The sequence below is a fragment of the Monodelphis domestica genome, chromosome 5 (assembly GCF_027887165.1).
Source record: "Monodelphis domestica isolate mMonDom1 chromosome 5, mMonDom1.pri, whole genome shotgun sequence".
Lineage (NCBI taxonomy): Eukaryota > Metazoa > Chordata > Mammalia > Didelphimorphia > Didelphidae > Monodelphis > Monodelphis domestica.
The window spans coordinates 164,602,190-164,618,025 of NC_077231.1; the positions used below are offsets into that span (position 1 = coordinate 164,602,190).

General features: G+C 37.5%; 1 protein-coding gene across 21 annotated transcripts in view; it reads left to right on the forward strand.

Moving 5' to 3' along the window:
• MAGI2 (membrane associated guanylate kinase, WW and PDZ domain containing 2) overlaps positions 1–15,836 on the forward strand; it is a 1,718,964-nt gene that overhangs the window by 1,539,478 nt on the left and 163,650 nt on the right. For all 21 annotated transcript variants that reach the window (XM_007504040.3, XM_007504032.3, XM_056800855.1 and 18 more), the window contains one exon: positions 14,109–14,294. In XM_007504040.3, the coding sequence (XP_007504102.1) occupies positions 14,109–14,294 (186 nt within the window). The remainder of the gene's footprint in view (positions 1–14,108; positions 14,295–15,836) is intronic.

Here is a 15,836-nt window from a genome sequence, read left to right on the forward strand (position 1 = left end):
ACTGGTGAGAAACTACCTTCTAATACTTAATCATTTTCTCCTTCCTCTTCTATTTCCTCATCTCCCAAAGTGGAAACATCATTTGAATCATTGCAGTCACTCTCTTCTTCCCACAGAACACCATCTTCACTACCATCCATACTGTTTGATATACAACATTTTTTCAATCCAAACACAATGGACTTGGTAGAGATTTTGTCCCAAGTGGTTTTGATCCAGTTCCCTAATACAGTGACTGATAGCTTCTTTATTTTTACCAATGGAGTAAATCCATGGTTTCTGGTCAACATCCACTCATTATATTCTTTCCTCAAATGATCTTTGAATGAGTTACTAATTACTACATCTAATACTTGTAATTGCAATGTCATTCTTCCCGGAATAACAACTAGGTCCCTGTGCATTTCAGCAATACTCCTCTTCACATTTTCAGTTAGATGACCCTTGAATGGATCAAGTAGCAGCATTCCTCTCTATCACAGTAATGCACCTGGACACCTACCCCAGACCACATTCAACCAATCTAACACAAGTTTTTCATTCATCTATTCCTTTTACTGCATGCAAAAGATCACTCCTGATGGTAACTTTTCCTTAGGTAATGTTTTACATATTAAAACTACATAAGGAGTTGGTTTTCTCTCATTAGCTGTGACTGCAATCATCATGGTCATTCTAGTTTTCTAATTTCTAGTCATTTTAATCAACACTGATTTGGCACCTTTAGTATTAAAGGTGACATTTGACAGAATATCAAAACAAACAGACATTTGATCAGCATTTCCCATATGCCCCAGGAGGTAGCCATGCTTTTATGAGATGCACAGTACATAACTTATGTTTTCAAAGCTGGAAGTGCTCAAATATAGTATGAATGTGACTTTCAAAGGTACATATTGGAGAAAAAAACATCACACAATATTCAGGCTAATATGGTAAATCAGAATAGAATGCACCCCTTCATTCTGTCCATCAAAAAAAGAGGTGAAAAAATCAGTCCACTTTTCATCAACATACTTAACAGCATAGCAATCCATCAGCAAGCACTGAAGTATTTATTATGAATCAGGCACTGTCCTAAGTGCTGAAATTAGAAGTTGACTTCAAAAATGTGTTTTTAAATTGTGCATCTTCATTTGGTTTACCAACAATATTTTCGTAGTGAAATGTTTTAAATTTGTTTTTCACTATCTTTAGTGATTTAGATCCCTCTATAAACCTTCTTCATACAAATCTGAGCTGAACACAAAGGGGTCTCCCAACAGATCTTAGATTGGCCATGTTAATAATAGTGGCAGCAGAAGAGATCCCAGAAAAGCAACCCACCTACCAAAATGTCTGCAGTTATATAAGATGGCTAAAGATGTTTTCTTCCACAAAAGCCCTCCTCTGATGTCACACTATGGCATGGATGTGATGCAAGGCTCTCCAGGGCTATGTCAGGGAGCCAAAGCTTTAGGCAGATCCTTCCAAGCTGGACTCACTTCACATACGATTCCCAAACCCAGTTGTTACTGCTGCCCAAGTACCAACCTGGTAAAGTGCCCTAGAGGGGCTCAGCACCAGAAATCCGGGAATGAATGAATTTTTGTGCCAGGGCAACCCATGAAGTGAATGAAAATACAAAATTCTCCACATTTCCTATGTGGCCCCCTTCCACTTCTGCAGTGATCGCTCTGGAATAGCTGAAAAGGATCTATTGAATCAGCTGGCATGAAAGAGTGGTGATCAATATTGGTGGAAGGAATTCTCACATTTAGTGAGATCCCAGATGTATCAAAAGGTGAAATTAGTTAAATATATGAAATCATCCTTCCTTTTACCTCTTTTCATCTTTCCCAGAGTGAGTGAGTGAGTAAGTATTGTAGCAAACCTCTAATCTGCCTTTTAGTTTTTGTTTTTCTGGTTAAAATATCACTTTGTGTCTAATAATGCATCCACCATTCTTCCTCTTCTTTGGGAAGATGTCCACTTCCCTTATTGGAATCCCAAGCCCCTAGCAAGTTCCTTTTCCAAATCCCCATTGAATTTTCATTTTATACCTCATATTTGGCATTTATAGACTGCCTTTTAGTACTAGTCATAATACTCATGATCATAGTCATAATTGACATCTTGTACCTCTTTTTTTTAACAAAATACTTTATTTCTATTATCCTGTTTGAGCAGCAAGGAGTAATGGCTAACTTACTAGACTGCAAGTCAAGAAGACCAGGGCTCAGCATGCTATCTCCAAAACTTACTGGTTCTGTGACCATGGACAAATATTACTTAATAATAGTAATGATGGGCTCAGTCATTTTAATCATGTCCCACTCTTCATGACCCCACTTGGGATTTTCCTTTTTTTAAAAAATCCTTACCTTCTATCTTAGAATAAATACCAATATCAGTTCCAAAGCAAAAGACTGGTAAAGGCTAGACAACTGGAGTATAATTATTTTCCCAGAATCACACAGCTAGGAAGTATCAGAGGTCAGATTTGAACCCAGGACTTCTGTCTCCAGACTTGGTTCTCTATCCACCAAGCCACCTAACTACTCCCATTTGGGGTTTTCTTAGCAAAAATACTAGAGTGGTTTGCAATTTCCTTCTCTAGCTCATTTGACAGATGAGGAAACTGAGGCCAACATGGTTAAGGATACTATGACACCATAACTCTTAGAGTAACTCTGTGAGGAAGGTAATGTAGCTATTATTATTCTCATTTAATATGTTAGGAAATTAGAGTTTTAAGAGATTCAGTGACTAACCTTTGGCCTTTTAAGTGCCAGAAGTGAGATTCAGAGCCAGGTCTCTTCTATTTTCAAAACCAGTTTGGAATCATGAAACCCTGAGTGCAAATTCAGCATCAGTCACTTGCTCACTGTGTGACCTTGGGCAAGTCATTTGATGATCTTTGTCTGCCTTCGTTTTCTCATCTGCAAAGTTAGAGAAATAATGTCACCTACCTCCCAGGGTTGCTGTGAGGATGAGATACTTGTTAATTACTTTGTAAACCACCACACTGTAAAAATGCTAACTGTCATCATTGCCACCATCGTCATTATTATCATTAGCACAGGGCCACATGCAATCAATGATCACTAAACATGTATTGATTAACCATCAGTTAAATCTTTTGCCATATCCCCATACTCTCAATAGTCAAGTTAAATGATTATTGCAAAGGACCCTTTAATTCCAGATGATCTCCTCTAGGATTTTCTCTAAAAGAAAATAAAAACAACAATCTAAATGAAATCATTTCTCTTTATATCTGTTTGTAAATTTGGGTCCAGACTACATTTCTACTTCACTATAAATTAATGACAAGCTGAGGATAGGGGTTGGAGGAAACTTGCCCAGTGAAAGGAGCTAAGCTAATGAGAATTTATGTAGACGTCCTTAAAACATATTTCATATTTTATTTTGCCATTCTCATTTATGATACTCATCGTTGATTAGTTTGACTATATCTAGTGCTGCATTCAAGCCTCCCTGCTAACACATCCACCCATGTATAAACCCACCTTGTAGACTGTATTAATCCTGAGATAATTAAACTCAAATGTAAGTCATCTAATACAACACTATTTTGTCTCAGAAATGGAACAAAGAATAAGCAGCCCCATAAGAGACATGAAAGAAAGAAGGACTAGAAAATACTTTTTTTTATCAAGTCTCTGCTGGTTGAAGGAGGTCACAAAGAATCAATTCTAGGAATCAATAAAGAGCTCAAGGACCAAGCCCCTGCACTCCATTTCTTTAATGCCCCTCCAAAGGACCAAATACGATGTATTGAACACACAATAGTTATTCAATATATGCTGTTTTTTTGCTAAAGGAACAAATCGAGTTTTTACAGGAAGTCATTGATTCACACTATCCCACTCCATGATATATGCACCAGGGTTATAGCAGCTTTTATGCTTCAAATCAACCACATACCAAGGCCATAGGACAGAAACCCAACAATCAAAAAGAAGGGATATCATTGGTTCTAACAACTGTGGAGTTATAAAATCATAGAATCACAGGATTTGGGTGCAGGTTGATTTTACTAAATGTATCTGGAAAAAGAAGTAGTATATGACTCAGTGTCTAAAAGAACAATTTCATTTACAGAACAATTTAGAATAGCAGTAATAAAATATAAAATACATATATAATATATAATAAAATAAAATAAATAAATAAAATAAAATAAAAATAAAAAATAGTAAAATAGCTCCCAGTGGGAGCTGCTCTACAAAGTATGTTAGATCTGCTTTGCAAAATTTACTACTCCACAAACATATATTAGTGTTTACTCTGTGTCAGTCAATATGTTAAGAACCAGTGAAACAAAAACAAAAATGCAACAGTCCTTGCTTTAAAAATGCTTACATTCTGTCAGAGAAATCAACATTTATAGATATAAAAAGATACAAAATATATGTAACATGTTAAAGAATTAATTTGTTGGAGAAGCTTCAAGTGATATAAAAAAATATAAAAGGTATCATGGTTGAAGGTAGACATTAACTGAAGGAGATTCTAGGACACACAAGTAAGAAGGAAGTGCATTCCAGGCTTGAGGGAAGAGCCAAACTAAAGCCAGAGAAATGGGAAATGGAATAATAGGAGAAATAATATAATATATTATATTATAATATGTTATGTTATGATATGATATGATATAATATAATATAATATAATATAATGTAATATAGATTATAGAATGAACAAAAGGGAACACCGTCATTTTTGGAAAGATGGATTAGAACCTAATTGTGAAGGTCTTTAAATGCCAAATGGAAAAATTGGTACTTGACCTTAGGGGAAACAGGGAGCTTCTAGGACTTCTTAAGCATGGTCAGGCCATGTTCTAGAGAAGTAGAATGGCAAAGAGGGCAGTGGGACCCCTAGGATCTAGGGTAACCTCTGATGTACAGTAGCTATCTGATCCCATTCCAGCCAATTAACTTTTGAGTTCCCCCAAGCCATACTCTATAGTTAACAGATTTGTTTGAACTCAGCTGATTCAGACAACTTATATGTGCTACCACTCTATACCAAAGACAGCTTGGTGGTTTAATACATAGAATTCAGGACCTGGAAGTGGGAAGACCTGAGTTCAAATTTGGCCCCAGATACTATCTGGGTGGCCCTGAGCAAGCCACTTCATCTCTTTTTGCCTTAATCCATTGGAGAAGGAAATGGCAAACCACTCTAGTATCTTTGCCAAAAAAAACCATGGATAGCATTAGTGCCCACAGGATTGTGAAGATTTGGACATGATTAAACAAATGTATTTATGTATGAATTCCAAAGTCATTCGTTACAATTCTTTCCATAAAGTGAAGCAAGATCAAAAATTGTTTGTGGTTTCTTTTAACATTAAGCCACCCTGAGTGTAAGAAAACTCATCACATCAGATTTGGAACCTAAAGTAGCTTCACACACTATCCCATGTTTCTCTGTTTGTTTTCCCCAAGATCTTTGTGTCTGAACCCTTATGTCAAGGTGTCCATTTCCCCCAAATATCCAGGGATCCAGAGCCTCATTAAGTCAGAAATGCCAACACAAAGGCTTAATATATTTTTCTTGCCTGACATTGCAGGTTAAGAGGCATGCAGTATTAGAGCGATGGTGGATTGTTTTTCAACAGTTACCTGAGAACCCTTATTCTCAGAAAACTAATGAGTTGATGCATTTCAGTGAAAGGTTGGAAAGGATGACTAATAGCAACCACAGTTAACACCTCTTGTTGCTTTGAGATTGCATTAGAGATGCACAGGATGCACTTACATCATGACCTTTGAGACCTTCAACACTGGGAAAATGTGACTGTATTGTGTTGAGAAAGTCTATTCTGATCATCTCATTCATTAAGGACTTGCTCTAGACTAGCATCTGGTTTACTTCTGTAAGTGGAGAAGTTGTTAATGCAAAGTAAAATCCTTCAAGAGCAAGACTTTCAAAAATACTGGGCTTTTTAAAATAAATGTCAAATAAGGACGTTACCACATTGTCTCAGTACCTTTCATTTACTGGTTGCATGTTTTTAAAAATAGCCGTGGAATCTTCAACTAATTGTTTACAATAGGTAGTCAATTAATTATTCTAAGTGGCTACCTCCTGATCTTAGTTTCCTTCTATATAAGACATTATATAAATTGAAATTGGCATTATCTCTGAAAGTAATGATCTTAGTAACCTGAATATATAAGACCTCTTAACCAACTCTTTATAGTGATCTCAAAATTGTACTAAGAATACTAAGTTATATCTTTGCAGAAAATCTTTTTTTCTGAGAATTACAATAGGTTGAGAAGATTGTCCAATTAATCTTCCCATGGTTCCAACTTAGGTAGCCCAAATTGTGAGCCTGGAATCAGGGAGATGAATTCAAATTTGATTCCATATACTTACTAGCTATTTGACCCTGGACAAATCACTTAACTGCTTTCTGACTCAGTTTCCTCAACCATTAAAAAAATGGGAATAATAATGGTACCTATCTCAGAAGGTTGTCATAACAATCAAATAGGGCCTAATAAATATAGGTTTCCTCCTCTCTTCCTCTATTTTTATGATAATCTTCCTTGCTTCCCTGAAACAAAAGGGCAAAAAGTAGGGTCCAGAAGCTGATGACTCCAGAGAATGAAGCCAGGTTATTCTTTTATAAAACAAAGAATTGTAGCTGATCTTTAAGTAGACAATCACTAGAAGTTTCCTCTGACCTTTTATTGCCTTCATCCAATGGCCAATCATTATAATCTCAGAGTGTTTCAGAAACCCCTAAATTTACTTGGTATATGTTTATGTATTTTGATCATTTGTATATTTATGCAAAATCACATCAGAGACATAGATAATATATAACAGGAGATTATAGGATTAAGATCTTGGAGACTATGTACCCCAAAGAGATAATGGACACAAAGACTTGTAAAAAAATATTCATAGCTGCGCTCTTTGTGGTGGCCCAAAACTGGAAAACGAGGGGATGTCCATCAATTGGGGAATGGCTGAACAAACTGTGGTATATGTTGGTGATGGAATACTATTGTGCTAAAAGGAATAATAAAGTGGAGAAGTTCCATGGAGACTGGAACAACCTCTAGGAAGTGATGCAGAGCGAGAGGAGCAGAACCAGGAGAACATTGTACACAGAGACTAATACACTGTGGTATAATCGAACGTAATGGACTTCTCCATTAATGGCGGAGTAATGTCCCTGAACAACTTGCAGGGACCCAGGAGAAAAAAACACCATTCATAAGCAAAGGATAAACTATGGGAGTGGAAACACCGAGGAAAAGCAACTGCCTGAATACAGAGGTTGAGGGGACATGACAGAGGAGAGACTCTAAATGAACACTCTAATGCAAATACTATCAACAAAGCAATGGGTTCAAATCAAGAAAACATCTAATGCCCAGTGGACTTACGCGTCGGCTATGGGGGGTGGGGGTGGGGGAGGAAAAGAAAATGATCTATGTCTTTAACGAATAATGCTTGGAAATGATCAAATAAAATATATTTTAAAAAAAAAAGATCTTGGAGACTAATTTGCCTCCCTCATTTTACATATGAGGAATTTAAGACCTTAAGCCCCATGATCTTATGAGAAATAAGTATTCAACCTGGAATCAGAACTCAGGTCCAATGACACCAAAACCAATGTGCTTTCCACTACAGCACACATTTATATTCTATTGATTTTTTTTGCACTTAAACTTGAACTTAGAGAAGTCTAAGATATAGAGAATTAACTATAGACCAAAATAAAAGGTTACACAGTAAAGTGTTGAGTCCCATTTTAGGACATGCTTAGATATTCATCCTCAGATCAACTTCAACTTCAGCTCTTTCCTATCATTCAGACCATTCTGAAAAAAAAAATTAAGCAAAATTCCAGCCTAATGTAGAACTATCTAATTTTCATTCTTCAAACCTTTCCTGACTCCAGGACAGTTGTCTGATATAAAAAGTATTTCCTTGCTTTCTATACAACAAAGGCATAACACTGTTGTTCAGTCGTGTCCAACTCTTCATGACTCTATTTGCCATTTTCTTGTAAAAAATACTAGAACAGTTTGCTATTTTCTTCTCTAGCTCATTTTGCAGATGAGAAAATTGAGGCAAGCAGGGTTAAGTGGCAGGGTCACACCTGGGCACACACACAGTAAGTGAGGCTGGATTTGGACTCGGGAAGATTTCCAGGCCCAGGGGGGTATCTACTGCACTGCCTAGCACCTAGCACTTGATGTCAATAAATCAAATCATTAAGTAGAATATGTTGGCTGGCGATTAAGAGAGGCATTTGAAAAAAAGGTGATTAAGTAGAGATGCTATTAACAAATTTGAAAGTAAGATTTGTTATAGGTTAAACAGTGGATAATTGAGTTTACTATGTGTATATTTTGCTGATTACACACATAAATTTGGAGCTGTAAGCTCCTTCAGGACAGAAGTAATTTTAAAAGAAAAAGAATGCTAATAACTATAGGGAAAGAGGGTAGGGCAGAGAAGGCCTCAGCCAGGAAGTGGTGTCTGAGCTGTGCTGGAAGGAAGTTCAGAGTTGAATAGACTAGAAGGGAACAGAAAAAAAAAAGTTCCAGACAGAAGGAATACTAGGCCAAGATTCAGAGGTGGCAAATGGAAATATTTTGTGCAGAGATTAGTTTTTGTTCCAGTTTCACAGGAACAGATTGCAATATGAAACAAGACAGGAGAGGCAGATGAGATTTTTTTTAATTAAAGAAGGAGGAGGAGGAAGAGGAGGAGGTAGAAGAAGAAGAAGAAAAAGAAGAAGAAGAAGAAGAAGGAGAAGGAGGAGGAGGAGGAGGAGGAGGAAGGAAGAAGGAAGAAGGAAGAATAAGTTGGTAGTACAATGAATATGGTGCTATGCCTGGAGTCAGGAAGACATGAGCTCAAAATAGACCTCAGATCCTAACCAGCTGTGTGACTAGCAAATCACGGAACTTCTCTGTGCCTTGATGACCTCAACTATAAAATGGGAATAATAATAGCACTTACCTCAAAAGGTTGTTGTGAGGATCAAATGAAGTATCATTTGCCAAAAGCACTTAGGACAATACCTGGTACATTGTAGGTACTTCATAGGTTTTTCCTTCCCTACTCTTTAAATTTTCCAGTGTTCATTTACTCATTGTATGAGTAAAGACTAACTCACCTAAGGGTACATAAGTTGGTGAAATGGATAGTCTTCCTTTCAAACTTACATGTGATCAATGAAGTTCATTGGTCTCCCTGTTTCTCCAGCTTCTCCCATTTCTAGTCAATCTTCCCTGCCAGATATCAAATTAATATTCTTCATGGAATAGGTATGTGGCCTACAATACCTAACCCTAAAATCAGATCTGACTGTTTTTCATACATATTAAATCAGATCTGACTGTTTTTCATACATATTTAATATGTATGAAAACAGTCAGATATATATAGATATAGATAGATAGATAGACACATGCCCCCCCCCCCAATATCTTCAATGACTCCCTTGTTTCTCTAGTCCATTAGCCTCAGGCTGGCCTTTGAAACCTTCCCCAATCCAACTCCCACTGACTTCTCCTATCTCATTTTTATACTACTCTCCCATACAGTCAAACTTCCATGAAAGCTAGTCCTTGCATAAAGTATTCCCATTTCCCATTTCTGTGTCTTTTTCCAGGTATTTCCTCTATCTGGATCTTTCTTCTTGTTCACTTCTAGTTTATAGAATTCTGAGTTTTCTTTGAGCAAATCTCAGAACATCACTTCCTCACTGAGGGCTTTCCTGTCCTGCTCACTCTCTCCTTTTGGAAATGATTTTGCCTTTGTAATAAATCCAGCCCAAGTAGAGGGATGAAATGAGAAACAATGGGAACCCACATTCTTCTGACACTACATAAATGAGAGGACCCCATGTGGAGCTTCAGAATGACAGATTGGATGCTGAAGTGCCAGGCAGGGTGTCCCAGTTCCCCTCTGTAAAAAAGAGCTTAGAGCTACATTCTACCAGTTACCATTTGTAGTAGATGCCCATAGTTAAAAGGTAGCTACTAGAATCGGGTAATATATGTAATAAGGTCCTCGGTATAAACAGTCTATAGAAATGCACATTTATTCATCCCACTGGCAAGATCAGGTGAGATCTGGTTTTGAACACTAGAAAATCCTTAAAATTTAAGCTCTGTTCTACCTCAATCTAGGGCTAACATTCATAATCTTTTTGTGTGTTATAGACTCCTTTGGGAGCCTGTGACCTTTCTCAAAATAAGGCTTTATTTTTTGATACCTCAAGAAAAAATATACAGGGGCAGGTAGATAGCACATTAGCTAGAGCATCAAGCACCAAGAAAGACCAAGGTTCAAATCTAGCTTCAGCTGGGTGGCCCTGGACAAGTCTCTTATTTTTAATTGCCTAGCCCTTGATGGTTTTCTATCCTAGAAATGATACTAAGACAGAGGGTAATGGTTTAAAGAGAAAATCTATAGGATTACAAAGGAAATCAAAGGTTTGTAAAAAATAAAGAGGTCATTTTCTTGTATCAAGTTCATAGAGCCAAGTTTAAGAAGCTCTGATCCAGGGATTTTCTAATCTGTTATTTGCTTTCTCCCGCGGGATCCCAAGGAGCTCTTTTTCCCTTGCAAGAACTCCCTATGAAGCCAGAACCATATATCTTTCTCTCCAAGGGCAAAAAGAGCTCTCCCTCCCAGTTTCTGCTCACTCTTGTTGTTCATCACACCAGACAAGAATTTGGCAGGCATCTACTTTTCATTCATTTAAAGGGGAAAACAGATTCATAAGTAATAACAATAATGGTAAGTAACTGAGAAGCAAATCTTTTTTCCTAGACTGCCTATGATTGGTGACAGAAGCAGACAGGGCTGCTTCTCCTAAGTTTTGTTCCTCTCCTGAATGGAGATGGGCATAATAAAGAGAGCATTCACCAGTTTAATGTGAACTTTTGGGGAGGGATACCTTTAATAAGCAACAAGAGAGGCAAAGGGAAGCTCTCCCCCATACCTCTTCACTCCCCATTAGCTCTTGGTTAGTGGAAAGGGTCCACTTTGCAGCTTCCACCTACCATCATCTGCAGTGAGATCTCTAAGAGTCAGGGGACCCTGGCAGAATTGTATGCCTGCCCTTACCCCACTTACGCCCTCTGTTACAAAAAAAAAAAAAAACAACTATACTCCTCATCCTTCTTCCTCCTCCAAATTCTCTCCCACAAACCAGTGAGTTCTGGGGGAAGAACATGCTCAGTTTCGTCTAGCCATGTCTGGAGTCTACTTTGTCTGTGGCGATGTGTTACAAATTGTAGCCAAAACAATGTGCAAGTATGGCACTGATGGATTACATTAATTTATATACATTATTTATTTACATATTTATTTGTAAGAATGTTGTATCCTTCTCCCTCCCAATAGAATGTAAATGTCTTGAAGCCAATGATTCGTTCATTTTTGTCTTCATATTCCTAGCTTTGTGCTTTTTTTTTTCTTTTAAACCTTTACCTCCTGTCTTGAAATCAATACTAAGAATTGGTTCCAATGTATAAAAGAGGAAAGGACTAGGCAATGGGGTGAAGTGACTTGCCCATGGTCACACATTTAGGAAGTGTCTGAGGTCAAAGTTGAACCCAGAAGCTCCCATAGGTCACATTGTACTTTCTAAATATAATTCAATAAAAAAAGAAATAAAAAGAAAGAGAGAGAGAGAGAGAGAGAGAGAGAGAGAGAGAGAGAGAGAGAGAGAGAGAGAGAGAGAGAGAGAGAGAGAGAGAGAGAGAGAGGAGAGAGATAACTCGAGCCCAAAGTCCATTGGTATGTGACTTGTTCCTCACTAGTAGAGATCCACAAGCCAGCCTTCTCTGAAGGATGATTATATTGAATTGGCATGCTCTGAAGCCAAGGAAAAAACAAAAGTAAAAAAAAATTGGCCTCTTGGGATTTTGGACTGTCGTCACCAAAGTACCATCTCAATGACCTAATACAAAGCAGACTTTGGGGGGTACTTTGCTCTGTTTGATCCTACAGCTAACAAGCTGCTCCTTTACTACATAAAGTATTACTTCTTGCTAATCCAGTAACTGTGCTTTTTGGACAGGTTACCACCATAAAAAAGTAACCAGTGAACTTAGCGTAGAAGGGCTTCCTCCCTGTGCATGCACACATTCATCTCCAAATACTGAACTCAGAAGGCAGGAAGGAAATACACGTATTTATGAATAAGGACTGAACACTGGCTAATACCAAATGCCAGCTAATATTTTTAATTCTTATACCAATTAAATGTCCATAGGGAAGAACAATCAGCAAATATATTCAAATCCTCATGGCCCTTCCACTTTGAGAAAAGTTGAATTGTGACATCTTGCATAATTTCTAGCTCTGCTGTTCTATGATTCTATGCTAATAGTGATCTGAAGTAAAATGTTGTTTTTCTTTAATCCATTTGGTCATATCGATAAACTGGAAATGTTCTGATTTCCATAATCATACATAAAATGTATCAGAGTTTCAAGTTGAGTCAATATTTTTGTATTCTAACAATTATCCTACACCATAGAAAAATTAGTCCTGGTTCATGAATTTGCTCTTTTTCCTCCCACTGCAACCTTTTGCCAGCATCAGGATTTTATCTGTCACGTAAGCAATCCACAGAGAGAGAACAACAAACATAGTTATAAAACAAAGCTTATTTCTCGAGATCTTCTCACAGAGGAGATCACTCCCCTGCCCATCCAAAGCATGAATAAACCAATAGCCATCTCTCATTGATTTTCTGAAAGTTCCTTCTTCACTCTTAGTCTTAATGCCTAAGGGAAAGGAAGACAACTGAAGGAAGCAGGGTAGAAAAAAGCACTAAATTTGTTGTGAGAGGGCACAGATTTGAATTGCAGCTTTCCTTACTACTACTGTGACACTGAATAAATGCTTTAACCTTGGTGGACCTTGATATTCCTCTGCTGTAAAATAAAAGTATTTGACTGGATGGTCCTTTACACCTCTCAATTCTATGATCTTGCTTCTTTAATTTATGAGGAAAATTGGGAGCCCTCTGTTTCTCTAAAAGAAAAAAAAATACATGTGTATGTGTGTATGTGTGCAAAGTCCTAACAGAGTGACTGAACTGCTCAGATTAGCTCAGTAAAAATTGATATAGGTAGAGAAACAGCATCCTTTCACCTTTATCTTAGTAGGTGAAATCATAAATTAAATTCCTCATAACTATTTCTCAGCTCACCGGCTAATGACCATTTTAATATCTATTCTGTCTTCTTTACTCCACTCAAGAGGAAATAAATGGAAAGAGGTGAATAACAATCCTGGTATTTGCCGCATTTTATGTATGCATACGTGTTTAGGTGGGTTATCCAGAATACAATCTCCTTGAGAGGAATAAATTCTGCGTTTGAAATTAATAGATTGCTCACCATATGGAATGTAAGGTGTGAAATCTAATTTTAGGACCATTCATTAAATGATACCCAGAAGAGACTGAGATTTCTGTAAACAAATATAACTTCTAAGGAGTGAATACTGAGGGGCAGCTAGTAGCTTAGTGGATAGAGTGCCAACTTGGATTCAAATCAGACTTTAGATACTTCCTCACTGTATGACTCTGGGCAAGTCACTTGTAAAAATTAAAATTAATATACAATAATTTCAAATATTCTATCTTAAAATATTTATTAATAATCACTAGAAGTAACAAAATAAAACCATGGGCCCATGGCTAATCTCCCTGTTCAATCAGTCTACTCCACCACAGTCACTGACAGGAAGCAAAAAGAGTGAGACCAGGAACCTCACCAAATTAATCCTCTTGTCTACATCAGCACATAATGGCAGGAAGGTGGTGGTGGGCTCCTGGGAAATGTAGTACAAAGGCACAAGATTTCCATTTACACACACTTAACCCCAATTGCCTGGCCCTTATTGCTCTTCTGCCCTGGAACAGATGCTAGGTTCAGCTAGGACAGAATTATGGGTTTAAAAAAAAAGAGTAAATACAAATTTACATTCAAAAAAGAGTTTTAGCGCCTTGATGGGATGGGACTTAACACATCCATTTTGTTTTGTTTTTCCAGTATCACTAGTAACAATTGTTTTGGGTTTCTTCTTAGCTGTGCCACATAAAATTGGGCGTATTATTGATGGAAGTCCTGCTGATCGCTGTGCAAAATTGAAAGTTGGAGACCGGATATTAGCTGTGAATGGCCAGTCTATCATCAACATGCCTCACGCAGACATCGTGAAGCTCATTAAAGATGCCGGGCTTAGCGTAACTCTTCGAATCATTCCTCAGGAGGGTAAGTAGCCCTTACCACAATCTCCCGCTGTCATCAGAACCCATCCAGTAGGGGCAGTTGACCCTTACCTGGCCGCCATGATCATGGGCTCTACATAGCTTCTATCAGTAGAGTCTCAGCAAGCTATTGTTATTTCCATTTTTCCTCAACTATTGCTGGATTTCTTATAGATCTTAAACTAATTTCTTTCATGGGACAAGTTAAATGACTTTGTAGTCAAAACATTTTAAATCCAGAGACAATCCGTTATTCAGCTGTTCCTGATAGTATGAATAGGACTGCAATTTCAGAGAAGAGCTATTATGGTTATTGAATGCTGGGGCCCATTTAACATCAATGATAGAGCTACAGATCTGGAAAATGGCTTGGTGTACGTAGCACTCAAAGCTCTGAAGGAGTCTTCTTCTTACTTCAGATCTGGCTCCATCGATTTTTGAAGACCTTGAGGAAACCATATTGGCTCAGAGGAGGCTGGGCATCTCTTTCCTGTAGAGGAAAAATTGCATATGTTGGAGATTTAGAATTTCCACTTGGCTTTTGAAAACTCTTCGTGAAACAATGGCTCCATCCTGAGGCCTGGAGGAGAGAGTCACCATTTTTACAAATCAGGGCAGTTTCTCAACCAAGTCTGGAGTATGAATTCAATATCCCAATACCCAGGGGACTAGCTCCTCCCTAGCTAATGAGATTGTAATTTCATCTCAGTAGCATGGTGTCTGATATAGAAGTTGATGTGATTACTTAGCTCATTGTCATCTGTTTTATTTGGATCTCCCTCTGCTGTCAGTCTAACTCCCTCTGAGTACAGTCTAACACTCACAGCAGTCACTGAAACACTAAATAGTTACCTGGTTTTGCAAATTAATCCAGAAAAAGAATCATAAAAACAAGTGTAATGTATATTATTTTATAAGGAGATGGCAATAGATATTTTCCCTTTATTTATCTACCTATTCAACTTTGAACTAACTGAAAATAATGTCTGAACATATCTTAATATAAATCTATTACCCCCAAACACAATGAGCTTTTCTACATTTTCTACACTGGAAGGGATTTTTTTTTTTGCTACTGAGTCTCAGAGATATTTAACAGCTTTTCCCTAGTCACCCACCTAAAAACATTGTATTTGAGGTAAAATCTGAACCCAAATCATCCTTACTTCAAGCTCAGCATTCTACCCAATATATCTTGTTTTCCAAATATTTAATGGAAATGAAATCCATTTGGGCAAGATTATAGTTATTGAAAATCTGAACTGAGTGGATGTGATCTCGGTGTGAAATATGCCAATTCTTTCTCTTGTCCCAATGCACAAAAGTAATTACAGTTGAGACCATAACAAATCATGAAAACGATTAAAGCTACCAAGTATTTTTTAAAGAAATGGCTCCTGGGATCTTTGTGTGCCCAGATGTTCTTTTGTCTCTATCTGTAGAACTATGGCATCCCAGAGTTAAGAGTTACTGGTCACTGGGCAAAACTAACAACAAAACCATTGAAGTAGGATTTTGGAAAGTATTCATTTGGAACAGGGCTGAT